This window comes from Oncorhynchus nerka, linkage group LG6, assembly GCF_034236695.1.
Source record: "Oncorhynchus nerka isolate Pitt River linkage group LG6, Oner_Uvic_2.0, whole genome shotgun sequence".
In the NCBI taxonomy this organism is placed as follows: domain Eukaryota; kingdom Metazoa; phylum Chordata; class Actinopteri; order Salmoniformes; family Salmonidae; genus Oncorhynchus; species Oncorhynchus nerka.
Window position 1 is genome coordinate 31,862,483 of NC_088401.1, and position 27,367 is coordinate 31,889,849.

General features: G+C 44.3%; 1 protein-coding gene across 5 annotated transcripts in view; it reads right to left on the reverse strand.

Annotated features, from left to right (window-relative positions):
* LOC115130347 (SWI/SNF-related matrix-associated actin-dependent regulator of chromatin subfamily D member 3) overlaps positions 1 to 27,367 on the reverse strand; it is a 47,333-nt gene that overhangs the window by 2,335 nt on the left and 17,631 nt on the right. The window contains exons 1-13 of one of the 5 annotated variants that reach the window (XM_029661397.2): positions 26,823 to 27,176; positions 13,574 to 13,764; positions 11,698 to 11,787; positions 10,117 to 10,159; positions 8,684 to 8,806; positions 5,815 to 5,937; positions 4,572 to 4,667; positions 2,758 to 2,859; positions 2,042 to 2,203; positions 1,719 to 1,816; positions 1,105 to 1,297; positions 368 to 490; positions 187 to 288 (exon numbers count right to left, since the gene is read on the reverse strand). In XM_029661397.2, the coding sequence (XP_029517257.1) occupies positions 187 to 288; positions 368 to 490; positions 1,105 to 1,297; positions 1,719 to 1,816; positions 2,042 to 2,203; positions 2,758 to 2,859; positions 4,572 to 4,667; positions 5,815 to 5,937; positions 8,684 to 8,806; positions 10,117 to 10,159; positions 11,698 to 11,787; positions 13,574 to 13,764; positions 26,823 to 26,900 (1,524 nt within the window). In that variant the 5' untranslated portion in view covers positions 26,901 to 27,176. Of the gene's footprint in view, positions 1 to 186; positions 289 to 367; positions 491 to 1,104; positions 1,298 to 1,718; positions 1,817 to 2,041; positions 2,204 to 2,757; positions 2,860 to 4,571; positions 4,668 to 5,814; positions 5,938 to 8,683; positions 8,807 to 10,116; positions 10,160 to 11,697; positions 11,788 to 13,573; positions 13,765 to 26,822; positions 27,177 to 27,367 lie in introns of those variants that run through there. The other 4 variants (XM_029661398.2, XM_029661399.2, XM_029661400.2 and 1 more) reach the window with 4 other exon arrangements.

Sequence of the window (27,367 nt, forward strand, 5' to 3'; positions counted from 1 at the left end):
TATTTAAATCAAGTTGGATTGCTTGTGTTATACAGTCGTGGTAAGACCAGTGTAACAAAAAAAAGCTAAAAGATGACCACTCCACGCTGATCTCAATCCCCAGTTTGTGTTCCTACTTGGATGCTGTGTTGTGGGAGTTGATAAAAGGCTTTTAAAAAAGGCGTCGAACGCGACGCGTCTCCTCACCTTACTGTAGAAGTAACGACTGACGGCCTCCTGAGACCAGGGCTCGTGGTAAAACTCCGCCCTCCTCTCCTCCTCCGGGTTCCCCACCACGTCCGTCATCAGCTGCAGCCAATCAGAGAGCATGGTTAGTCACACCGTACGTGTGTGTATGTGTGTGTGTGTGTGTGTGTGTGGCCCTCACCTTCAGGTCTCTGCTCTGGGACTTGAGCCAGTCCTGGATGTAGCCCTTAGGGTCTCTGGAGAAGCTGAGCATAAAGTCCCTCTGGATCTTTAACTGGTTGATGGACTCAATGGTTTCGTGGATCTAAAGGGTTCGTAATGATCACCGGTGTCAGAGGACAGCTTACACAAATCTACTCTAAGCATATGACTATGACTTTCCAATGTCAATACACCCAGATTTCTTTTGAGTCACTGCGTCCCCCCAAATTCGTATTCAGATTGTGTAAGAAACGGTGGTGGCAGTGTGAAGAGTGTCAAGGCTTTTCACACAGGAACACGAAGCCGCAACACCTTGGTGCCACACGCAGTGTAAAGATAGATTTACATTGCGGAGATGCCGCTCCCGACACCTCAGCTTTTCCCTACACTGCCATTTATACCGGTGCGATAAATGGTTACCCGCGACGTGCGTAAAAGTGTTAGCGAGGGTTGGGGTCAATTCAATTTCAGTTAATTCAGAAAATGAACAAAATTCAAGTTCCAAATTTGGCCCATTGAGAAGTATTAATAAAGAGAATTGGAATTTCAGTGTTGAAACGGAATTAACCTCAACCCCGGTGATAGCATGTCAGCCGTCAAGATTCTCCGGGAGAATCAGATAAAACGGTATCCAACCAGAGTCAAACTGCCCTGAACTCTAATTCACATATAACTCACGGTACTTAGTCGTCCCGCATCTCCGCAATGTAAATCTACCTTAAAGGTCATCTTGGGTAATTGTGATTGGCTATCCTTCTTGTGTGGTTGTCCCACCTTGTTGTCCAGTGAGGCGATCTCCTGCTGGTTGGCAGTGGAGAGCAGGAAGCTGCTCATCTGGCTCTTCAGGGGGTCCTCCACCTCCACGTCGATGTCATAGCACGCTGTCTTCTTCTGGTCATTAGGGTCCACGCTGTAAGAAGGAGGTGGGATGATGGTGAGAAGACTGAGGTTGTTGGCGGTAACTTCAAATGTGATACACATTTTGACTTTATTTTTTATTTTACTTAACCAGGTAAGACCAATGAAAAGGTTGGGAGGCAAAAATGCTGGTGGTCTTTCTGTATCTTACTAGTATTCTTGCCTCCCAGGCTAGCCTTTTCATTGTTATTGTATTGTCTGACCTTTGGGACGGCATTACCTGTGAAACACGGTGCCCACATTCTTATTTAATAGCATTTCAAATGTATTCATCTGCTGGATTTTTATACTGGATCTCTTTCAACCTTTTGTTGTTGAAAGAATTTAGACTTTTTCGTGTCACCTTTCATGACTAGGCATTCACCCTTAAAACCAGGAATTTGTCAGGCAGGTGTTAAGTATGATTTGCTCACCTGATGACGTGGTTGATGACGATGGGGTCAGGGGGCAGGAGGAGGTTGGTGAGACGCTGGGGGATCTCCGAGAACTTGAGCCGCGGGCAGTCAAAGATCTGAGAGGAAGATAGTAACATCTCAGAATAAAGGCCTAGCACCAGAGATGGGGAAATGTGTGTCCCGTAAAATGGCACTATAGTACCTATTTAGTGCACTACTTTTGACCAGGACCAATAGGGCACCTATGGGGTAGTGCACTATATAGGGAATATGGTGCTATTTGGGACGTAGGCAACAACATGCAACAGCTAACAGAGGAGAACTAGAAGAGTGTTGTCTACCTGCTGAAAGTACTTGTCACAGTTGATGTACTCCTTGTCGTGGGAGTCCTGCAGCTTGTTGGTCTTGACGTACTGCCACAGGGCCTGGATGATACAGGAGCGGGTCTGGGTGTGGATACCCAGCAGGCGAGCAAGACGAGGGTCCAGCTTGAACTGGGGGGGCTGGGGAGAGGTCAGAGAACACCATCATTACTAGCCCAGACAGAAACTAGGAACCTCAGACAGAAACTAGGAACCCCAGACAGAAACTAGGAACCCCAGACAGAAACTAGGAACCCCAGACAGAAACTAGGAACCCCAGACAGGAACTATTACAACTGCCAGATGACAGCTGCTTTGCGGACACATTTGACACACTGCTGAATAGCTTTTAGCCTCATGTACAACTTTCTAGGAAAGCACATGAGTGGACAGCAATGTGAATACCCACTGGGCAAAAACTGGTTGAATCAACATTGTTTCCACATCATTTCAACCCCAAAATTCAATGTGATGACGTTGAATCAACGTGGAAAACGTATTGAATTTGCAAAAAGTCATCAACGTAAGAGATTTTCATTTTTTCCCCCACCCAACTTTTAACCTAAATCCAATGACAGGGTGAGGTGACATTTTTTGGTTGAATTCAAGTTACCTAACTCAACCAAATGTAAATCAAAACTAGACATGGAACTGATGTCTGTGCCCAGTTGGTAGTGTCTCTATGGCGCCCTCACCTGGTAGTCTAGCATTAGCAGCAGTGTGCAACGCACGCTCACGTCCCCTGGCCTCTTCACCTGGAAGCCGTCCGTCTCCTGGGTGGTGGGAGTGCGGTGCCACTAGCAGGAAACACAGAGACAAAAACTCCACCTTGAACACTACCTACAGGCACCGGCCACGGACTTCCAGAACATTCCGAATGTGTACATACAAACGTGCACACAAAGACGATAAAAGAATACAAAACCAAAACGTGTACACTTTCAACGAGCAGCCTTGCTCTCGACCCTTTGAGTTTGTTGTCTTTTGGAAGGCTGAATCGCTGTAAAAGAATAGATCGTGCACGGCGTGGTAAGGAAGTGAGTGAACTACCAAGACAGCAGAGGGTTGATCATTTGTTTTTGCAGAGTCGCTAACTCAAATGCTGGCATTCAAAAGGAAATGATGGGTCAGATTGAAGATGGCAATCTGCAGAGATATTTATGGGAACCTAACAAGAGCATGGCTTATCGAGTTGAGACTGTACCCTACCCAAATAAAAACCGGTATTTGGCATTACAGTCGTTACGATTACATTTTGTCCTCTGTTATCCGGGTCTCAAACCCTCCCCGGTATTTTATCTATGTGGAAATGTTAGTTGAGTCTGCCTCTTACCTTCGCTTTACTGGTCAGCAGCTGAAAAGAAAAACACTTAAAGATCCCTGCATTTCAGTGCATTGTAGCCACTTAGCATGCAACACCGGGAGGGAACTGGGAATGCTTTTCTACTTCTTTACCCACTAACTCAATGTAGGGTTTACACAAGTATGTTTTCATAATTGTGTTGTGGTACTTCAGGATCGTGAAACATTTTCTTAAAATGGACAGATTCATTCAAGCAAAGATTTATCTATGCCTTTTTATCCTTGCTAAAATATTCAAAGGTATTCTCTAAGGTGGGAAACCTTGAGAACTACTCTTACCTCGAACACTCAATTAAAGCATTTTGTCGATTCATAACACATCCTGCAGTGCTGTGTGAACTTTATTCCCGTGTCAAAAAACAGGATTTCTCTCCAAACCATGTTTTTACAATTCAAAAGTCACAGAACTGTATGGTTGGAACCCCAAGACATCATTGTCTGGTAGAATCGTCATTCTCTGATAAAGTGGATTCCTCGAGATCCTAAACCCATTTAATGCTCAAATTTGATGTCATAAACTCGCTATATGAGAGTAATGATCTCTATATGACTGGCTGTGTTTCTACTGAAAAAGATCTGTTATCGGATGATGGCATCAGCCAGCTAACTGAACAACAGTGATGTCAGGTCTTTCCAGTAGCCAACAATACCAAAATAGGCTAAATACATGAGAATAGTATATTTCTTTTCTGTGAATCATAACTAAATACAAACCATCTGGTATCACTAAACCACACATGTAGCCAATGGCCTAATCTTGTACAGCGGGAGTGCAGGCATATTGTGAGCTGCATTGTAACTAAAAGATACAATGCCAAAAGCATTTTGTGGTTAAAGACTATGGTTAACCCCTCGTTTGCCGAAAACCTGCTGAATAGATCTGGATGAGGCTGAATGGCGGGACCATAGAATTAGAATGAATAGAACGGACATCTCCATTCAGGTTAATTATGCCATAATGGGTGGACTGGGGGGGAGGGGGTCCCCAAAGCAGTAAAGCACAAAGTGACTACAACAACAAAAAAGACATTCCACTCTCATTCTATTTCTATGGACGGGACACAGACAGGGTAGAGGAGACGAGAGCAAGACAAGAGAGGACAGAGGGTTGTGTGCGGTCAGTGGTCATCAGGGAACATGAACTCACCTCTACCAGGTGGTTGTCAGGACCATACAGGTCTTTGTCCAGCTCGATCACCAGGCTCTTGAAGAACGAGGAGAATTTCCTCTTCAGCTTCCCAGGCTATGAAACAAAGAGGTGGTGAGTTAGTTTAACACGGACAGAACATTTGGGCTGACATGAAGATTTGAAGAGTGTAACAAGCAAAAACTCTCTCTCACACACACACACACACACACACACACACACACACACACACACACACACACACACACGTCTATATTGTGGATAGGGTTTCCCCCCTTTGTAAACCAGTTTGATATAGTCTGATCCTGTCTTTTTCCTGGCTACTGAACATCAGTTTCCGGGAGTGATTCCAACTAAACCACTACGAAGACCCTGTCCAACAACACCTGCCTTAGAGAACTTGATATATGCTGTTGTCATTGACTATAGCAACATTTCTTGGACACCAAAGCAGTGATATCATTGTATCTACTGTAAGCCCTAGGGGGCGGCCAAAGACGTAGAAGGAGACCACATACAATGTGAAAACAGGATATTCTCATGGTCTTCCTCCTTAAAAAGTTGATTCCAAATATTTGTGGGCTCTAAAATCTCAAAATGGCTGTGAAATGACAACCCCGCTTGGAAACTGACGAGAGCATTTGAGTCGAGCCACCATTTGAAGTCGGGCTAAACTCTGCAAAAGCAATCTATGGTCATCTCGCTTTTCCTGCCCCAGGCATAATCTGTGTAAACATTTTGCGAAACATTGATCCTTTCTCCGAAGGTCTAACTAACCAAACAACTCTTGCTGCTGACTGAAGTGGCCCCGACGGTGGAGTTGTGGACATATGTTAGAACTATACAAGCCTGCCGTACATTACTGTGGGGCAAACGCACCACAAAGCAGCTCCTGGATCAAAGAGCTAGCAATTTTCATACTTGGTTGACGGATTAAGGCATGGTCTGTTTTTATTAAGGTATTTCACTGTGGTCAAAAGTAATTTTAACCAACCATGCTGCCACATTCAAATACCAACCCCCAGAAAAAAATGTCCTGAGGAGAAAATGAAATTGACCTAGTGGTAGAGATACAGTTGGAAAAATAACCGTTCATAACCACCAACATCCATAGAGGAGACTATACAATAAGAGAAAATAGGAACTAAACCAAATCAAAGGATATATCGCTGAATCAGACAAACCAGTAATGATGAATTAACACAGTGGCATTGCATTGTACTACATTGAGTAGTATACTCACATCATCCAGCAGCTTCCCCTCAACCCGCAGCTCCCATGATGCAATACTGCCGTCTGAGTCGTCAGCGTCAGGCTTGGCAGGGTTGAAGGTGTTGGAGATGTACAGCCTCAGTTTACGCTTTTGCTGTCAACACAAACCCAAAGACACTGTTGGAACCAGCGGTGAATTCTCTACACATCAGTCTTGGCACTTTGGTACTAGTACAGTGCATTCGGAATGTATTCAGACTCTTTCCCCTTTTCCACATTTTGTTACCTTATTCTAAAATGTATTAAATTATGTTTTTTCCTCATCGATCTACACACAATACCCCATTAATTACAAAGCGAAAACAGGTTTTAATTTTTTTTTTTATACAAATGTTTAAAAAATAATAAAGAAATACCTTATTTACATAAGTATTCAGACCTGTTGCTATGAGACTCAAAATTGAGCTCAGGTGCATCCTGTTTCCATTGGTCATCCCTGAGATGTTTCTACAACTTGATTGGAGTCCACATGTGGTCAATTCAATTGATTGGACATGATTTGGAAAGGCACACACCTGTCTATATAAGGTCCCACAGTTGACAGTGCATATCAGAGCAAAAACCAAGCCATGAAGCCGAAGGAATTGTCCGTAGAGCTAAGACACAGGATTATGTCGAGGCACCGATCTGGGGAAGGGCACCAAAACATTTCTGCAGCATTGAAGGTCCCCAAGAACAAAGTGGCCTCTATCCTTCTTAAATGGAAGAAGTTTAGAACCACCAAGACTCTTCCTAGAGCTGGCCGCCCGGCCAAACTGAGCAATCGGGGGACAAGGGCCTCGGTCGGGGAGGTGACCGAGAACCCGATTGTCACTCTGACAGAGCTCCAGAGTTCCTCTGTGGAGCTGAGAGAACCTTCCAGAAGGACAACCATCTCTGCAGCAGCACCAACTGGCCTTTATGGTAGAGTGGCCAGACGGAAGCCACTCCTCAGTAAAAAGGCATATGACAGCCCGCTTGGAGTTTGCCAAAAGGCACCTAAAGACACTCAGACCAAAAGAAAGAAGATTATCTGGTCTGATGAAACCAAGATTGAACTCTTTGGCCTGAATACCAAGCGTCACATCTGGAGGAAACCTGGCATCATCCCTATGGTGAAGCATGGTGGTGGCAGCATTATGCTGTGGGGATGTTTTTTAGCAGTAGGGACTGGGAGACTAGTTAGGAATCGGGGAAGATGAACAGAGCAAAGTACGGAGAGATTCTTGATGAAAACCTGCTCCAGAGTGTTCAGGACCTCAGACTGGGGTAAAGGTTATTCTTCCAACAGGACAACGGCCCTAAGCACACATCCAAGATAACGCAGGAGTGGCTTCGGGACGAGTGAATGTCCTTGAGTGGCCCAGCCAGAGCCCGGACTTGAACCCGATCTAACATCTCTAGAGAGACCTGAAAATAGCGGTGAAGCGACGCTCCCCACCCAACCTTACAGAGCTTGAGAGGATCTGCAGGGAAGAATGGGAGAAACTCCCCAAATACAGGGGTGCCAAGCTTGTACCGTCATACCAAAGATGAGGCTGTAATTGCTGCCAAAGGTGCTTCAACCAAGTACTGAGTAAAGGGTCTGAATACTTAAGTAAATTTTATTTTTCAGTTAAAAAAATATAGAGAGATTTGCTAAAAATTCTAAAAACATGTTTTTGCTTTGTCATTATGGTAATATGTGTAGATTGATGAGGGGGAAAAAATGATTTAATCAATTTTATAATAAGGCTGTAACGTAATAAAATGTGGAAAAAGTCAAGGGGTCTGAATACTTTCCGATTGCACTGTATGTACCAGTATCGTAATGACTTACATAAACTGAAGAGTAAAGTATCGTAAACTATACAGTATAGTGTATAGTATAGTACATAGTATGTAAAGTACAGTATAATATATTATACCGTGTTGGGGAAGTTACTCTGAAAATAGTTCACTAAGCTACCAATTACTTCACACTGGAAGAAGTTAAGCTACGCTCAAGCTACCTTTAAGAAAAATATAGTTTACTGAACTAAAGTTACTTTAAAAAGTAGTTTACTACATCCAAACTACTTAATGAAAAACAATCATATGTAAATCTGAAATGTCGCAAATCGCAAGAACAGATCACTTTGGGGTTATATGTTAACAGAATGTGAAATTTAGCCTATTAAACCCAGAAGTGAGAATTAGGCAGGTCTGATGCAAAAAATAAAATAAATGATTGCCTATTCCATCCATATTTTATTTTTGAACAAAATGTAGTGTGTAGTTCCAGTAGTTAGCTACACCTCTACATGGCAAGGAAGTAATTAACTACTGAAAACACTACCAAGATTTGTATTTAGTTCAACTACCATCAAGCTACTGGAAAATGTCATTTAATTACTTGTTGAACTACATGTAGTTCACTACTCCCCAACACTGGCAGTAAAGTATTTACTGAGTGTACTAAACATTAAGAATATCTTCCTAATATTGAGTTGCACTCCCAACCCCCCTTTTCCCCTCAGAACAGCCTAAATTCGTCAGGGAATTGATTCTACAAGGTGTCGAAAGCGTTCCATAGGGATGCTGGCCCAAGTTGACTCCAATGCTTCCCACAGTTGTGTCAAGTTGGATGTCCTTTGGGTGGTGGACCATTGTTGATACACACGGGAAACTGTTGAGCGTGAAAACCCCAGCAGCGTTGCAGTTCCTGACACAAACCGGTGCAGCTGCCATTTTAACAAGTGACATCAATGGAAGGTATCATAGCTTTCACCTGGATTCACCTGGTCAGTCTATGTCATGGAAAGAGCAGGTGTCCTTAATGTTTTGTACGCTTAGTGTACTATAGTATAGTAGTGAGATACTTTAGGCCTATTATTTGTTACCTTCATGGGTCTCTTCAGGGCTTCCTGGATGTCCACCCGTTTACGCATAATGGTCTGGTCCAGTTTACGTTCAAAGGCCAACAGGTCCATGTAAGCCTGGGACTCCGGGACCAGCTCACGAATCTAATCGGGGGGTTAACAAGAACCAGTTATTTCAGTTAGTGTCTCTGACAGGCATGTCCAATGCTATACATCTTCATTGCTTCAGGAGTTTTTAAAGATATTATCCAGTAAAATTCCAAAGACAAAATGCTCAATATGACAATAGGTTGTGGCATTGAGTTATATGTTTGAGCTTTGGTTTCATTAAGGCACGTTAAGACATCCTGCCATCAAAGCATGTCTGTTGTCTGCACTGCAGCTGTATTCTCACTAGCCAACATTTTCACCCAAAATATTTGTGTCCTTCTCTAACAGAAGGAGTGACACCAAATGAAGGTGACAGAGCCGGCAGTAGTGCCCACAGGACCTGTGACTTCCCAGCACCACTCACTAATTGGTGCACCAATCCAGCATTTAGTGCTGCTAAGTCCGCATTTGAAATGCAGAGGGTGCAGCAGAGCCAACCCACCGCCCCTACCCAACCCGCCCCGCCCCTCCCTGAGGGAGTCGGCACACTGCCAAGGCTGCTTACCAAACTGGGCACAGACTCCCAGACTCTCTCACTGCATTTACCTCTCCCTTGCTCTTTCTCTCCATCTCTCTACTGGTCTCTCCCTTCATTGTTCCCTCGACCATCTCATTCCTTCTCTATCTGCATGTGTCTGTCTGTCGCCAGGTTGAGGTGTAGCGCAGACAGAGCGCAGTGGCGGACATTCCCTGTCCCTGAGTCACCGTTGTGGCGCCTGAGTCATGCAGCTATCGCCATTCCCTGTGTCTGGCTTGTGTTACGATAAGACTACAGAGACGCCTATATGAGCACTATGGGGCTCCAGTCCACGGTCACCAGCAGCAGCCTTCACAAAATCAATGGCCAACCAATGCAACTCCAGGCTGGGCCGGGCTGAGACAGGGCAGGGGGTGCAGGGAGGGGAGTGCGGAGGCTGTGGCTCAGGCAGGGAGAGGACAGCGGCTCGCATGGGTTTCTTTCGCCCTGGCTGGGACCACACACTGGACGCGCCCTCACCTGTGGAGAGATGTGCCCGCTCTAAATGCCTCGTCCGTTGTGTCACAAATCGCTCTGTTTCCTACCAGTCTATTGACTGTTCCATTCGGGAAAATATGATGAACAATTGAAAAGCGGCGCCCACCGTCGAGCCTCTGATCACCCGGGCATCTCCTTTCGCTCCATTTCTAACAACACATATTCATCTGCCCCTCCGAGCCCTGAGATCAAAACACACACACGCTTTTTTTTCTATTCAACAGAGAATCGATAATCGCACACACAAACACTCGGGTAACGGGGGGGAGCAAAATATATGCAATCTCACCCTCTGTGGAAGAATCTTGTCTGCCATTTTCCTTCTCTTGGCGCTACAGAGAGGGAGAGAAAGACGGAGAGAAGAAGGAAAACGAGAGCATGTTACTATGGTGACTGATAGTGTAGAGCCCAGGCCATCTGCTAAAATCCTGGGCCACATCCAGCACCCCAGTGTCCCAGCTGTGTGTGTGTGTGTGTGTGTGTGTGTGTGTGCAGTGCGCATGTGTGTGCATGTGTGTGTGTGTACGCAATGCGGATGTGTGTATGTGTTTTCGGGGGGGATCCAGTGAAGGCAGGCGTACGGTATGCACACCTGGAGAGCAGGCACCAGTGGCATTCAAAGTGGCACATCAAACACCTCATGCACTAACCTGACTTCAATGAGTCTAGACTTCTCTTCATTGATAGATGGTGTGTATGTTCGTTAGTGAGTTTTGGCTCCTATGCCAACTGTGGCCCACTCCAGAGCCCAATTTGCTATGTGACCACCAATTACAATGCTTCCGAACCCGGCTTTCTTCTTTCCGGTGAGAAAAAAACAAAACAGTTGCCTATTACCTTTCAGCAGCTCACAGACTTGTCAAATTCTTTGGGTATGAAAAAGTACTGAAAATGTATGGAGCGATATTTCCATTTCCTGTCTTGGACAACATTGTTACGACACCTGACTTATCATGGGTACCCGCTAAGGCCAGTGCGGTGTGCTGGTTTGGTTTAGATGCCTTCAGACTCTACTTGGCTGTCTTGGTAGCGTCTGCAGCTGCAGTCTGTGCCTCCTCAGTGAACTTTGGCTTACATGCTTTTGTTATTTTTGTTATTTTTTTTTTACAAATCGTTTATCCCCGAAACAGTCGTGCATTGTTAATATTGGGCCCAGATACTGATTTGAGAGAACAAGTTTGAAATAGTATACAGTGTCATGGATTTGTACTCTCTCAAGCTCCTCTGCATATCTGGTTCGAGTCCAAGGGAAGCCATTTTGGAAGCGTTTAGGACACCATAGGACAGAGACGGATATGTATAATCTAACGGTTTGGGATAGATACAGTGTGAGGAAATGGGAGTGCTGTCAAACTGTATTAGACATTGGTATACCAGCAGGGATCTGATTCTCACTCAGAAATCCTTTAACGGGGTAGGGCAAAAATAATTATGGTTTGTTAACAGGCCAAATAGTCAAACACATTAGAGCAATATCAGGGTCTGGGTTACATTTCAAAGGGATCTAAGGGTCTTAAACTGGGAATCAGTCTAGAGATCACATCTTGGCAAAAGAGAAAAAGGTGTAGTTGATAGGAGAGGTAAGGACATCCTTTGGTGTTCAGCTGACATTCCTAAAAGAGACAGTATAATTTGTTCCCATCATGCCATGCTTCAATCTACAGCATGCATCAGCACATTCTGATATACCGCTATGCACACCTGGTTAAGCTTTCCTCATGGGGAGACAGGGGTTTGTTTGGGGTTACATGTGGGGGTGGGGTGACCGTGCCTACACTAGGAAGTGCTAGGGTCGGGGGTCAGGGGAGAGGGCAGGGGGGGCGAGAAAAAACGTGTGAAAAAACGGACATGCAGCAGAATATACTCCTACTTTGATCCGAGCGTTGGATCTGATTGGGCATCTCTCATGTCCATCTGCCTCGCTGGCATCTCATTGGCTCCGGGGAATCCCACTGGCTTCCTAAGGGTTGATGGGATTTGAAGGTGGTCCGATTAGAGAGGTTGGTTGGTGTGGCAACACACTGGTTGCAGCAAGCAGGATGTCTGTTCTGAAGGACACACTCGGTGGTCGTGTGTGCATGTATGCGAATCGGTGCGTTAGTATAGGTAAAAGTGTTTCGGTAGTATGTACAGGCAGCAGTGTGGGGGGTGCATCTGTGTGCATGTATGTGAATGGGTGCGTTAGTATAGGTGCAAGTGTTTCGGTAGTATGTACAGGCAGCAGTGTGGGGGGTGCATCTGTGTGCATGCACACACAAAGTGAGAGAGGAGGACATAGTGGATCCTGGTTAATCAGTGGATCTGGGCGTCACATTTGGACCCTTGTCCAGCAAGGAAGGTTCTCATTGGACCATGGGGAATCATGCTTCACTCACTTCAGTGTTTCAGTGTTTAAATGACACACTAATAACAGGCAGACACACTGCTAATAAACACAATGGGACAAAGACACAGAGTAGCACACAGAGGAAAAGTGACCAGATAAGCAGAGAAAACGTCCCGTCTATGGTTCTGGATCCAGGTAGTATTGATGAAAGTAGCTTGCAAACTGGGCATATCTGAATGCTTCTATGTAGGCAGTGGGCTTTCTCTGTAGAGTTGAATATCTCTGGTGCTGTAGCTGCACCTGAAACTTTTTTATGACTTTTTTCCCCCTATAACTCTCAGCCAAAACACCCAGCCTATTGTCTAATGGATATACTGCAAAGAAGAATCACATTAAAACTGATATTTGACTCCACTGCAATTACACAAAACTATTTGTAGCATCTATGTACACTTACATTTGAATATGGCCCATTTTTCGAAGCACTGGCAGGTTTGTGTGGGTAGGAAAGTTCTGGCTCCACACGGCAAGCTCACGTGGGTCTTGGCAATAGCCATATGGTCTCAATGACACTGCAAACGCAGGTGGCTGTGCTCTGCTGGGCAGTTGACTAGGGAGGAGGCCGTCGACTGCCAGAGGACAAGCATACGCTTTCACAGAGAGAGTGTCACCCACTGGGTCACCCTGGGCCATCGATCAGGCAAGGTCCGCCACAGGGAGGGAGCCATGGAGGTGGGGGGGCGACACAGGACAACATTTCCCTGATCCTTGTTTGACAAGACTGCTTAATTGTGAGTGGATCAATTGCACTGCAGAGAGTGCATATTGATCTACTCTCTAGTAACCATACCTGGCTAAATCACCTCCCGCACAAATTACTCACGAGTCATAACTGTTGGTCTAGATGTGAAGCACAACACACTCTGTGGCTGTTCATGGGATAGACTGACTTGTTACGATTATTATTGGGATAGACTGACTTGTTAAGGGGGAGACAATGCATTTACATCCCAGAGCCCAGGTCAGCTCTCATTCTCAGGAGTGTAGATGGTAGACAAAAATCTACCATGGCAGCTAACAGCTAACAGACCACAAAACAGACTGAAGACAGCGGTCATACATTTGGCTAAACTCAACCGCTCAATGTAGATGAAGGGGTGAGCAGTGTCAGACACAGTAGTGGTTGCAGTACCAAAGCAAGCAGAAGGGGGAGCCCACACAGAGATACTCACAGCACGACAGGAGTGACAAACACTCAGTCTGATAGATAAGGTGGTGAATTGCAGATATTACACACAGAAACATGACGAGAGGCATGGAAAAAAACATGGCTAGGGGACAAACCACAGACACAGAGCCATGCAGTGGTTGACAGGGGACGGGGGTTGGATCTTGGACGGATCCTGGCCGTGTGACTCACTTTCTGGCCCGGTTCTGGACGTTCTGCTGTTGCTGGACCTGCTGGGAGGGGGCAGGTCTCTTGCGGCTGGGCTCCATGACCGGGGCGGGTAGGCCGGGCCGCACCGCAGGGCTCCCACCGAACGGGGGTCCGGGGGGGCCCATGGGAGCACCCTGGTGGGGCATCCTCGCTCCAGACGGCATTCCAGGACGCTACAGAGAGGCGATGGAAGACACAAGGGTTAGTTACTGCACATATCAAATACACAGACATCACGGTTCGGTAAGTAGTGTACATTCATATGATTGGACTGGATCAGGTGTTTTAATGAAGGGCTGGAACAAAAGCCTGCACATACTGATGCCTTCCAGGATTAGGATTAGGGTTCCAGGACCAGGAGTGGAACCCCTGGTTCATTTCCTAGCCCAGGTGCAATTTACTCCGGTGATTCCGTTAATAAGACATTGAATGAATGAAATCAAGTCTCATTGTATTAATTGTGTGTTGATTACTTTTTCACTCTCTCATCTCTAATTCTTGGTGATAGAAAGAACACTCAAAATATATCCTGAAGAAAGGGCCAACAGGGTTTCCTAACACACACACACCTGCTGGGACATTAGACTGAAGCCAATTGTCCAAACGGCTAACAATCTAGCAGTGTGTGTGCTGTTGTGTCAGATGCCCGGGCCCCCACTAGCAGAGAGAGGCCTGCCTGGCAACCTTGTGAATCCTGGGAACAGCTGGGTGGCCCAACACCTGTGGCCATCTGTCTGTTGGTCAGGCTGTCTATCTGTCCCATGGCAACAGCTGTTGTCCCAGGAAAAAGGCTCTGCTCGATGCCTCAGCTAACTATCTGACTAGAGACGGAATCAAAAATGGGGGGGTGCGGGGGGTGTATGTAACCCAAAGAGCTACCCAATAAGAAAAGAGATCCCAAATAGCTACCCGAAGAGAGGAGAGTTCTGTGCAACAAGCATGGGAGAAAACACAAAGAAACGTGGTTCTATCTCCATTATGTTACGACATCAACGCTCCATGAGATTAGAAAATCAATCACTACATTTCCTAATACGGTATTTCCCTAAAATTGTTGACATGCCATTTGAGACTGTGGTAAAGCCAACAAAACTACAAAGGATACACTACATCATTTTATGCCAATTCTAATAACTGATTTTGCTTTTCTGTGTGGTTAATATTGTATAATAATAATCATTCCACAAGGAGGAACTGTGTCACATACTAGCCTCACTCAGAGAATGCGGTGAAATAACCAATCAGGGTTGGGGAGTAACGGATTACATGTAATCTGTTACATGTCAGGGATTACAAAAACCTGTAACTGTAATCCGTTACATTACCAGCAAAAATGTTGTAATCAGATTATAGATACTAGATGATTACTTCGAGGATTACTTTTACATTCAAAAAGGAGGTTTGCAGAACAAAAATCTTTGAACCATCTCTGTTTTCTCAATGACATTCAAATCAGCATTGAAAAAAGGCACAAGTTCAAGTTTAAATTTGTTCCACCTGAGAGAGTCTGACCACAAGTCAAAGACCACTATGATAACACACCAAATGGGTTTGGTGGATCGTGGGAAAAGAGCAGGAATAGGCTTTTGTAGGCTACAGTCCAATGTCTTCCAATGGTGCGACTGCTGTTGGCCAAAGATGATCCAACTTGAATAAAGGCTTGGAGGTGAGGATGACAGCAGTGGTGTAGTCTACGGCGATACAGATATCACTTATTATTGATATCTACATAGCGCATTGATGTGAATCACACTGCTGATCTCTCATTTAGCTATTTGCGCCTTACGGATTGTGGTTGTTGTGGGTGGCTGTTAACAAATTTAAATTTGTATTTGAACATTAATAATGGTTCAATTCAAGAAGTTTAAGCTGCCTATCAAACAGCTGCACAGTGGGGATCACAGCCTATGGAATAAAAGTGGGGCTTTCATTGCTCAATCTAATTCATGCTGATCTTTTTTTTTTTTTATCCATAGGCCTAATGGACACATGCTCAAACTCGCACACTTTTGATAGACTTAAAGGGGCAATCTGTAGCCTCGTGAACTTAGTTCAACTGTCACACTCCACGAGAATCCAAAATATGAGCTTGTTTTTCTCCAATGTTTGTAAACATTGTAAACATAAACAAACACTGTATAGCCTCATAACATCAGGTTAAAACAATACTGTTGATATCATGGATGGTCAGTCCTTGCATCCATAGCACTGTCTATTCATCTGAGAGTGGTTACATTTCTCCAGGCCCATCCCTCAGTTTTTTTTATATACCAAAACAGAGGGATTTCCCCTTTAAACAGCTGCATATTATCAAGATAACAAATCCTGCATATGGCCTTCATTTTTCACATGTAAAAGCACTTTACAGTAGTGCACAAAGCATGCCATTCAATGAGAGCAGCATTTATTTTTCAACTCGAAATCAATGAACACAAACAGTCCTCCATGACAACAAAATCATAAACAACCGAGTAGGACTGGCTAATAAGTCCTTGGTTTTGGGGTTATGCTCAGGTAAAACAATTGGGTTAATCTATACTTCCATATTTACAAGTCCTATTCTTGAAGATCAAGGGGTATAACATTTATTGGAATGACTGGAATCCTGATAGACTTTGGTAGACTTTGGATAACGATAGAATTGAATCGTATTATTGTATGTAGTAGAAAGCTATGGGTTAGAAGAAGCCTGCATAACCAACCCATTAAGTGAAATTTAACATCCATATCTGGCCAGCTATGTAAACTTTAACATACATTTTTGTATTCTTCTAATGCCTTTTAAGGGGGAAGTAATCTAAAAGTAACTGAATGTAATCAGATTACGTTACTAGAAAGCCCCCTGCATAACCAAAAAGTTAACATTACTGATTAAATTTTGGATTCAGCCTTTTAAGTAAATCTAAAAGTAATCTGTAAAAAGGATTACATTTGAGGTAACTAGTAACTGTAATGGATTACATTTGAGAACGTAACCTACCCAACCCTGTAACCTATTCTTTCATACACCTCCTGTCCTGACTCCTTCAATAGCCACTTCTTATTCATAACAAATAGATGAGAGAGGAGCCCTTGTGATCTGGCAAACAACCACCTTTACACCTTCGTATCGAAGTGGTCTCGGTAGGAGAGTTTAAAAGCCTCCGAGACTGCATCCCATATGGTGCCCTATTCCCTATATAGTGCATTACTTTTAACCAGAGCCTTAAGAGCCATTTGGAACCACAGCCCTAGTCCTATTATCAGTCAGATAGTGAAGATTTTCATTCCAAAAAGCTATATCCACCCATTTTTTTTTTCATCAGAAATGATTGCGTATGGATGCCTTCATGTGAGTAAAATATTACTATTCTCCGATTGTTTATTTGTGGATTCTAAATGTATATTAATATAGGGTTTGTTGCAAAACGCTATACAATGTTTGTATCCTGTATATTTGACTGTGATATGTTGTTGTCTCACCTAGCTATCTTAAGATGAATGCACTAACTGTAAATAGCTTTGGATAAGAGCACCTGCTACATGACTTAAAGGTCAAATGTAAATATTTGACATACATGTGACAGGTCTCGTATTGATTCATTTTTGAAACACTTTTACAAATATTGATGTCACAAATGTAACCATTTGTAGAGTTCAAACGTAGTTATTTGTTACATTTGACTCGCATTACTACATACTTCTCTGAGAGTGAGGAGGATATACGGCGTTTTGCATCAAAACATTATTTGTCTCTTTAAAATGAAACCATCAAGTGATAGATTTCAAAACAAATCCATGTCGGTCATTGAACAACCCCATGCCACGATTTGATGGTGAAGAAAAAAAACACACCAAAGTTATTTTAAAAGCAAAAGCTTATAATTTACAACGTTTGTGAAAATGGACATATAGCGTTTTGGAATTAAATTCTTTAAGTGGTTCTGCAGAATGGTACCCTGATGGCTGTGAAATATGGCACCTCGCAGAGTAGGAAACGGAGTGACAATGTTACCACATTACTGACCACCACCTCCCTAGTTCTCCTGGGAACAATAACAGACAGACCACAGTAACAGGCCATATACGACTAGCGGTGTACTGCCAAACAAAATCTCTGGGATCATCGCCTATCACCCATGCTTAATTAAACTAGTGCTTTTGACATTTCTCATTCCCCCGTAGGCGAAATAGAGCAGGTTTTCTGTTGTGAAAACAAGATAATCCCAGTTGGTGGGTATTGGGAGAAAAGCGAATATACTGTATGCACGTCGACTATCAAACAAAGACACGTACTGACATCTGAACAAGCGCACCCCAAACACTCTGAATCATCAACAGCACTCATAACAATATCAGTTTACTCCTACACTTATTTGGTTGAGTGACTGTGTGAAAAATAAGAGTTGAGGGAGACATTGAGAGCAGACAGGGACGTTTGCGTCACTACCGTGACCCCGGGTTCCCACTGGGCACACCATGTCATTGCAACGTGGATAACTAGGTCATATTTGGTTGACACGTTGATCAATGAGATTACAACCTATATTTACCCACTCAAAAAGACAGCCAAGGGTTAGTTGAACTTCCGATGTGTTTTCACGATGCTTTCAAACCATCTAAAAGCACAACCAAATTCCAATGGAAAGACCACGTCCGATATTTTGTTTGTTTATACAACAGATGAATGTGTTATCACTGTGCTTCATCTAAAAGCAGAACCAAATGACCTGGATGCAGTTGAAATTACATTCAAAGTAAATGATGCAAGTCATCAATGCCGTTTAGGAATCTGCACAGATTATTACAGCAATTGTGAAGATCTCCACAGACCTGCGACGACCTATGCACTCCATCTTGAACATGCACGCCTACACGGAACCTACACCGGCTGCGCGCGTGCGCCATCGTGCATACATTTATTTTGCCCCCCCACACCAAGCGCGATCACAACATGCAGGTTAAAATATCAAAACAAACTCCGAACCAATGACATTAATTTGGGGACAGGTCGAAAAGCATTAAACATGTATGGCAATTTAGCTAGTTAGCTTGCAGTTGCTAGCTAACGTTAATGTGTCCTATTTAGCTAACGTGCTGTTGCTAGCTAATTTGTCCTGGGATATAAACATTGAGTTGTTATTTTACCTGCAATGCACAAGGTCCTCTACTCCCGACAATTAATCCACACATAAAACGGCCAACCAAATCGTTTCTAGTCATCTCTCCTCCTTCCAGGCTTTTTCATCTTTGAACTTACATGGTGGTCGCATCTAAACTTTCATTGTATTACCACGACAACCGGCAACACAGTTCGTCTTTCAATCACCCACGTGGGTATAACCAATGAGGAGATGGCACTTGGGTACCTGCTTCTATAAACCAATGAGGAGATGGGAGAGGCAGGACTTGCAGCGCGATCTGCGTCAGAAATAGGAATGACTTCTATTTTATCCCGTGGTAACGCAGACACTCGTTGGCGTGAGCAGTGTGGGTGCAATAACTGAATAACATGGATTTCTAAATGTATTTTGTGACGCTCGAGCACGAGACATGTCCGGTCTGGTCAGCATGTTATATGATAACCTACACTTATGTTTGGCTGAGTTGGAGACATGAATCCAACATATCATGTTTTTTTAAACTTGTCGACCAGGATATTTATTGTATTTCAAAAGTGATTATTTAATGTTTTTTCTTTGTCAATGCAACCAAATATTAACATCTGAAGGAGATTTGTATTCCACTTAGATCGTTCCATCTGTGCCACTGGCATTAATTCAAGTTTGTCTAAAAATGTATAATTGATATGTTGGATTCACGTCTCCATCTCAACCAAAAATTGAAGTTAAAGAATAGGACTAAATCAAAACAAACTTTAAATGCACTTCAAATAAAGTTTGATTTGATTGAGTTCAGTATCACTAAATATAATTACATTTGAAATCAACCAGAGCTTGAAACCCTAAGCCTATTGTATTGTCTATTTTTAGTTCAAATGTTGGGTTGAATTGAAACAATAACTGTTGTTGACTTTGCAAACGCTATATAGGCCTAAATAGTATCATTGATGATATATGGCTTATAGAGAGTATGGTCACATTTCATTTGCTTTGTTAAACCTACCCTTTGGAATGACTTAGAAAGCAACAGTGAATGTATTTCGTTTTTTAAGTGGAGATCTCTCCACTATCATTCTCACAATAGCACTAATAATCAGTGACAAATATCATAGCTAAGCAGGGTTTGGTTAAAAATCTGGACAAAATGAGACAAAATGGTAGCTCTAGATAGATACATTCTCCAGTAGGAGGTGCTGCCCAGCCCATCGTTTTTTCTTATAGTGTATATAAACGTTCTTCTTCAAATCCAAAGTATTTTCCAGGTAGATTCCACGTCACAATACGTTGACAAATTACGGTGAAACAATGTTGATTTAACCAGTTTCTGCATAGTGGGTCACCCCTATTTCCACCCTGGAGCTGCAGATGTCCCTGTCAGAGAGTTCACTGGATGACCAAACATGCTCTTTAAACATTAACAGAAAGCATCCCAAATGGCACCATATTCCCTTTATAGTGCACTACTATTAACCAGGGCCCATAGTGCTCTGGTTAAAAGTAGTGCACTATATTAGGGCTTATGGTGCCATTTGCAACCATAATAACAGCAGGCCCACATGGGGAAACAGTTGCAAAAACTGCAATTTTATGACCAGCGTAACTTGAGGAACAAATGACAAAGGGCAAACAGGGTCTCTACAATTTAAAAAAATATATTCTACGCTCAAAGTGTTCAAATCACACCAATAGCCATAGTCTGTGACTGTGGCTTTAAATGTCATATGACCTAGTGCCCTTTAAAATGTACACGGAGGAAGAATGTCAATGACATGCATGTCTATCGCTCCTAGCTCAAAGTTGAGAAGAGATTGACTGCATCAATATTGGTCTTTGAACGAGGCGTTGAAGGTACCGCACTATCTGTTTGGACACTCATCGGTATCACACAAGACATGCAACCAGAGGGCTCTTCACAGTCCCCAATTCCAGAACGGAGGCTGGGAAACAGTATTAAACAGAGCCATGACTAAATGGAACTCTGCCACCCCAGGTAATTCGAGCTAGCAATAAAACCAGATTAAAAAAATGTAAAAAACGGGGACTGTGAAGAGACACAGAAATGGTTATGCATTTGGTATTGTATGATGTATGTGATACGTGGTTGGGATACGATTGTGATATGTGGTTTTCTCACCTGGCTATTTTAAGATTAATGCACTAGCAGTGGTTTGCTCTGGATGGGAGCATCTGCTGAATTGCTCATTTGTAATGTAAATGTAGTGCTATGTATGTATATTTAGGAATTTTATTTGTTATGTTGTTTCCTGTTTGGACCGCAGGAAGAGTAGCCGCTAATTGGGGATCCTAATAAGTACTAAAATAATGGAGGCCAGCCAGTCAATGAGGCGGAGAGACGCTGTGGTGCAATGGAGTCCATGTCCTCTCCCAGTCACAGTCACACAGGTGCTGCTGTCACTCTGCAGCCTGGGGGCTGGAGCCAGGAAGGGAGGGAGAAGCAGATGTGTGGTCTCTCTGAGGCCTGGGCAGAGAGAGACAGAGAGAGTAGCTCTTAAGGCATGGACAGACCGGTAGGATTGTCAAGCTGCTGCCGGGCCGAGAGTACTTAGCACCTCTGAACACAGTACCGGGCGCAATTTGCAAACTGAGTGCAAACCGATTGTACGTGTAGAAAACGGGCAAAAATGACATCCGGTCTCTATAACACACCGCAAGCGAATAAACGGCGAACGAATGCCCCCCTACTGTACAGACCGACAATCGGTCTGGTGAGTTTTCTCCATAACTTTTAACATATCTGTGGGGGTTCTGGGTGCTGCTGGCTGGTCTCTCTCCGGTTACCTTGACAAGACGACCCTGGCGCTTCTCCTTCCCCACTGTTCACTTCCTATCTGGGCTGGAGTGTGTCGTGTGGCACACTGGGAGCTGGGAGCACATAGGGAGAGACTTGATTGAAGGAGTGGTAATGCTGTTATAGTGGGAAAAAAATGGGTCAACAAACTGGGTTCCTCTGAAGTCTAAAGAAGGACGTGCCCTATTGGATAATAGGATGTGCCCTATTGGATAATAGGATGTGCTCTATTGAGTGGTCCTCCTCTTTAGTATTGTCCCCCCAAATTCCCTACAAATCCATGCCAACAGCACCCCATATCTGATACACTGAATTCACTCCACCGCAACTCTGCCAGCCAGCCAGCCAGGCAGCAATCTAATCTGCCATGTGGATGGATATCTGAGACCTGTGATGGTCTCTGTAGGAGAGGTGATTGGATTTGGAGAGGCCACAGTGAAGTTAACCCACAGAACTAAAAATGTGATTCAATGGACTGCACTGTGGATGATTCCCAGGACTAAAATCTCTGGGTGAGGAAAAGCCACTGAGGCATTTTATCTGACCCACAGCTCACCGCAATGGTGGAGAAGCTCAGTAATAGAATCTTCTAGGAGGGCAGGGCAAAGTTCACAATAGCAGTCACACACACATACACACACTCTTGGGCTTATCCATGTCTCCCACGCAGAGCGCTGAAGGGCCTGTATCCCCCCCACAGACAAAGGCCCTCTGTGACCTCCACATCTAAACATGTACAGGAGGAGGAGGAGGAGGAGGCTCCAGTTCTCAGGGCCGCCTACCAACCAGGCCTCCAAACCCATCTCCAAGAGACCTCTCCCCCCACTGACTGAAACACACACACACACACACGTACACATTCCTGCCGGAGGCTGGAACACCACGACCTTCACAGCTCCACATCCGTGCAACAGTGTATGTGTCTGTTTCTGAAGGAATGTGGCTGGCCTTTCAGATGTTCTATCTCTGGAGGGAGGGTAGTGTTGTCTTTACCTAACTGTGGTAAATGTTCATCGGGGTGAGTCTCAAACGGCACCTTTTTCCCTTTATAGTGCACTACTTTTGACCAGAGCCCTATTGAACTATACCCTATGGGGAATCGGTTGCCATTTGGGACGCATCGTGGGAGTGAAACAGAAAGTAAAGCGTCACTGCTCCCCACAAACTAACAAACTTGAAAGATTCCTGCCCGTACGTCAAAATATTTCCCTACTCGGCAGTCTTCACAGTGAGCCGGAGTCTCGTAACTCGCCGGCATTGCAGTGAATATGATAATCAAGACGATTCCACTCCTTCAAATCTATTGAGAGAAGAGGCAGGTATGAAGGAAAATAAGCAGGTGAAATATTTGGCCTGGAGTAGTGCGAGAGAGAGGGAGACTCATCAAGGTTAATTGGTTTGTTGAGAGGATAGTCACCTGGCTCATCCATCGCCTCTGCTCATTGTTTCCCTAAGTCTGTGCTGGGTTAAACCTTATACAGCTCCTAAAAAGCCTGAACATAACCCTGGCAAGGTACTGTACCCTTGCCTTATTCCCACTACAAGATATGAAGGAGAGTCTGAGTGGAGAAAGAGAACTCTACTCTTCAATTCACATGACATCCTTGCCTTACCTTTCGTTGTGGCTGGCAACGTCACATTCTTGGTCCGCAGCTCAAATGGACCGTGAATATCACAGTAGCCACTAGCCAGTAAGCACAAACTATTCAACAATGACTGAAATTTTTCTTCAAAACCTTATTACACTCTTGAATAATGCAACAATTCACAAGCATGTAAACTCAGCAAAAAAAAAAAAAAAAAAAAAAAACTTTTTCAGGACCCTGTCATTCAAAGATAATCTAAATAACTTCACAGATCTTCATTATAAAGGGTTTAAAGACTATTCTCCATGAACATGCACCTGTGGAACGGTCGTTAAGACAGTAACAGCTTACGGACGGTAGGCAATTAAGGTCACAGTTATGAAAACTTATGACACTAAAGAGGCCTTTCTACTGACTCTGAAAAACACCAAAAGAAAGATGCCCAGGGTCCCTGCTCATCTGCGTGAATGTGCATTGGGCATGCTGCAAGGAGACATGAGGACTGCAGATGTGGCCAGGGCAATAAATTGCAACGTTCAAAGTGTGAGATGCCTAAGACAACGTCACCTATGGGCACAAACCCACTGTTGCTGGATCAGACAGGACAGGCAAAAAGTGCTCTTCACTGACGAGTTGCGGTTTTGTCTCACCAGGGGTGATGGTCGGATTCTCGTTTAACGTCGAAGGAATGAGCGTTACACCAAGGCCTGTACTCTGGAGCGGGATCGATTTAGAGGTGGAGGGTCCGTCATGGTCTGGGGCAGTGTGTCACAGCATCATCGGACTGAGCTTGTTGTCATTGCAGGAAATCTCAATGCTGCGCGTTACAGGGAAGACATCCTCCTTCCTCATGTGGTACCCTTCCTGCAGGCTCATCCTGACATGACCCTCCAGCATGACAATGCCACCAGCCATACTGCACGTTCTGTGCGTGATTTCCTGCAAGACATGAATGTCAGTGTTCTGCCATGGCCAGTGAAGAGCACAGATCTCAATCCCATTGAGCACATCTGGGACCTGTTGGATCGGAGGGTGAGGGCTAGGGCCATTCCCCCTAGAAATGTCTGGGAACTTGCAGGTGCCTTGGTGGAAGAGTGGGGTAACATCTCACAGCAAGAACTGGCAAATCTGGTGCAGTCCATGAGGAGGCGATGCACTGCAGTACTTATTGCAGCTGGTGGCCACAACATATACTGACTGATACTTTTGATTTTGACCCCCCCCCCCCCCCTTTATTCACATTATTAAATTTCTGTTAGTCACATGTCTGTGGAACTTGTTCAGTTTATGTCTCAGTTGTTGAATCTTGTTATGTTCATACAAATATTTACACATGTTAAGTTTGCTGAAAATAAACACAGTTGACAGTGAGATGTTTCTTTTTTTGCTGATTTTATGTGCGGACCACATGCGGCTTGGTGGCACCTTAATCGGGGAGGACGGCCTCATAGTAAGGGCTGGAACGGATTCAATGGAACGGTATCCAACACATGTGTTTGATACCATTCCATTCGCTTGGTTCCAGACATTGTTATGTGCCGTTCTCCCCTCAGCAGCCTCCTGTGGCCCAGACAATTAAAGGGTTTATTTTCTGGTCTGTAGGCTACACTTTTTTTTATTTTAGCTTCAAGACAAAAGCACAGAGTTGCTATGAGAGCCATGTCTTCATCAAGTGACGTTAGACGATCAAAAATTAACGATTAACCCTCTCATACAAATAAAAAAAGTACAGTGGGCCTACCTCACAACATTAGAACAAACCAGGCTTCACTTTTATCATTTTAGGCTTCAATATCATGCAAATTGTGACTGAAAATGTGGGTATAAGTGAATTTACCATGACAAGCTGTTTTATATGGAAGCTCATACCCGCCACCACCAACAACAAAAAAAGAAATTGCCTCATGATATGTCAACGTGTACAATTAGTCTGTGCTTCAGTCTGATCAACTGTAGCCTACTGATAACAACCACAGCTGCAGGTAGCCTAGAGAAGCCTATGCGTTCTGATCCCATCTGGGCCAGGGGAAAAGAAACGTCATGTTTTTTGTAGCCTAAGGTATGTATTTATAGCCTAAAATAGCCCTATTTACTTGTGTTCTGACAAAATGCGATCAAATTTGGTTGATATTCACACTTCGGGTGGCTAGGCTACCTAGGCCTTTTTAATCCAAAATGACTGACTGGATGAGTATCTTTTTAATTACAGATACCAAGGCCTACATGATGAAACCCTGCATACAGCGAGCTCAGCCCTGTTCGTTTTTGTTCAATCGCAGGTGTTGTCTCTTTGTCGTGTAAAGGGTTTTAATGTTTTCATCCTCCATAGGGCCAGGAGTTTTTCCAGGAGTTAAAAAAAAAAAAAAACATATGACCTGATTACAAAAAGTACCTGGTGCCATCATAGCCCTTATTACTATGTCATACGCTACAATTAGGGTCTGGAGTTGGTTAGATTAGCCTATTACCAGATCAGGAAAAACTCTGGGGCCCAGGAAACCTATTGGATAACCTTAGGTCTTTTTTAAAACCTCCCGCTTTGGGCTGGATGTGTCCATGTGTAGTTCATACATGCATGATCTATGAGCAGAATTACTGTCTTACCTCAATTATCCACAAAATCCCTCATTTGAAATGGCGTGGCACGGGTTCAAGAAAACAGTCGCTTTCAAACCAGGGATTTCGTGGCTAATTGAGGTAAGGCAGTAATTCCGCTCATCGATTATACGTGTATGAACTACACATTGACACATCCAACCCAAAGCGGGAGGTTTAAAAAAAAGAATTTCTTAGTCACCAAAGTACCGGAGCATGCCTTTAAAATGTCCAATACAATTGATATCATTTCGATTTAGTCATAGGCCTTATAACTTGTAATAGATGGATTTGCGAAGACATAGATGCCCACTTCTGGGACTCGATAAGGAACCATCTCTATGACAGCCTGATGTCTTTGGGTTTTAACTATGTCAGTCTAAACAAAACACACACACACACACACATTCATAACAACTCCACAATCACAGCATTCTGCTTATCATCATTTTGTTACCAAAAACAAGCCACAGTGGTATTCCCAGGTCAGTTAATACTCCATATGTTATGACAGCAGTGACTAACCTTATGCCTTTCCCCCAACCATGTGAAATTCGCTCACTAATGATTTATTTTAAGTAAGATTAAATAAGCTCAACTTCCTGCATTTCAAGCATTTGTTATCCCCACTGAAGCAAGCTCCAAAAACATTCATTCAAACCGAAGCCACATGACCATATATGTTCAAATGATCATAGCAGCGTGCTCATCTTACGACTGCTCTGAGACTGTTTTGAATGAGCTGGTCGCTTCCCCCACTCACTGGTTGCCTTTGACTCCAAGCATGCTCAGTGTGCTCTGGTAGTCAGGGGAGGGGGGGCTGGCTGCTACTAGCCCCACGCTCTCTTCTTTCCTTCTCCCTCTTTTTGTATTACAAATGCCTGTGACACTCTGCTCCCTCTCTCTCTCCTTCCCCCCAGTCTTCAAAAGGAAACGAGTGTGGGATTCAGGGGGACTGGAAATAACCTTCACATTGAACGGCTTTCCCAGATATCTCGCTCTCACACACAGACCGCATCTGCGCTGTGCCGACGCTCTCCCCCTCATACACACAAACATGTTTGAGTAGTCACACATAACACACGCCGGGGTCTGGTTCTCTCGCTCTCAATGAGAGACAGCGCTACTAGGCTACTCACCACTCCATGGACCAGGAACTCAAACAGTTTGCTCTTGGTGGCTTTGCGCGCTCCCCCTGCCGTCTCCTCCGTAGCCATTTGCTCCGTCCCCTCGCTTCCCCCTGCTCCTACTACGTCTCCCTCTCTTTCTTTTGTCTTTCCCTCTTCCTCTGCCTCTCTTCCCCCTCACCCGGGCGTTCAAATCCCCTCCCTTGCTCCACTTTCCTCCTCTTTGTGCTCTATTCCAGCTCTCTCCCTCGCCTTCGTTCTCTCTTAACCCTCTCAACCTCTGTGTTTTTGCAGTGCAGCCCTGCCGAGGCTCTCACTGTCTCGCAGCACACTTTTTAGTTGAGCTGCCTTTCAGGAGCCCGGCGAAGAGGGGGAGTGGGGGCCCCGGCAGGGGGGTTTGAGCCGGCCCACCCCGCCGGCCCCCCCACCACAGCTGTTGCATTCCATTGGTAGATAAGGGCATGCTGTGTGCCTGGCTGTTTGAGAACAGGGACTGGGGAGGTTATCTTCAGTTAGCCATTCCCACCCCCTAGCAACGAGCCCAGAGGCCACGGTCA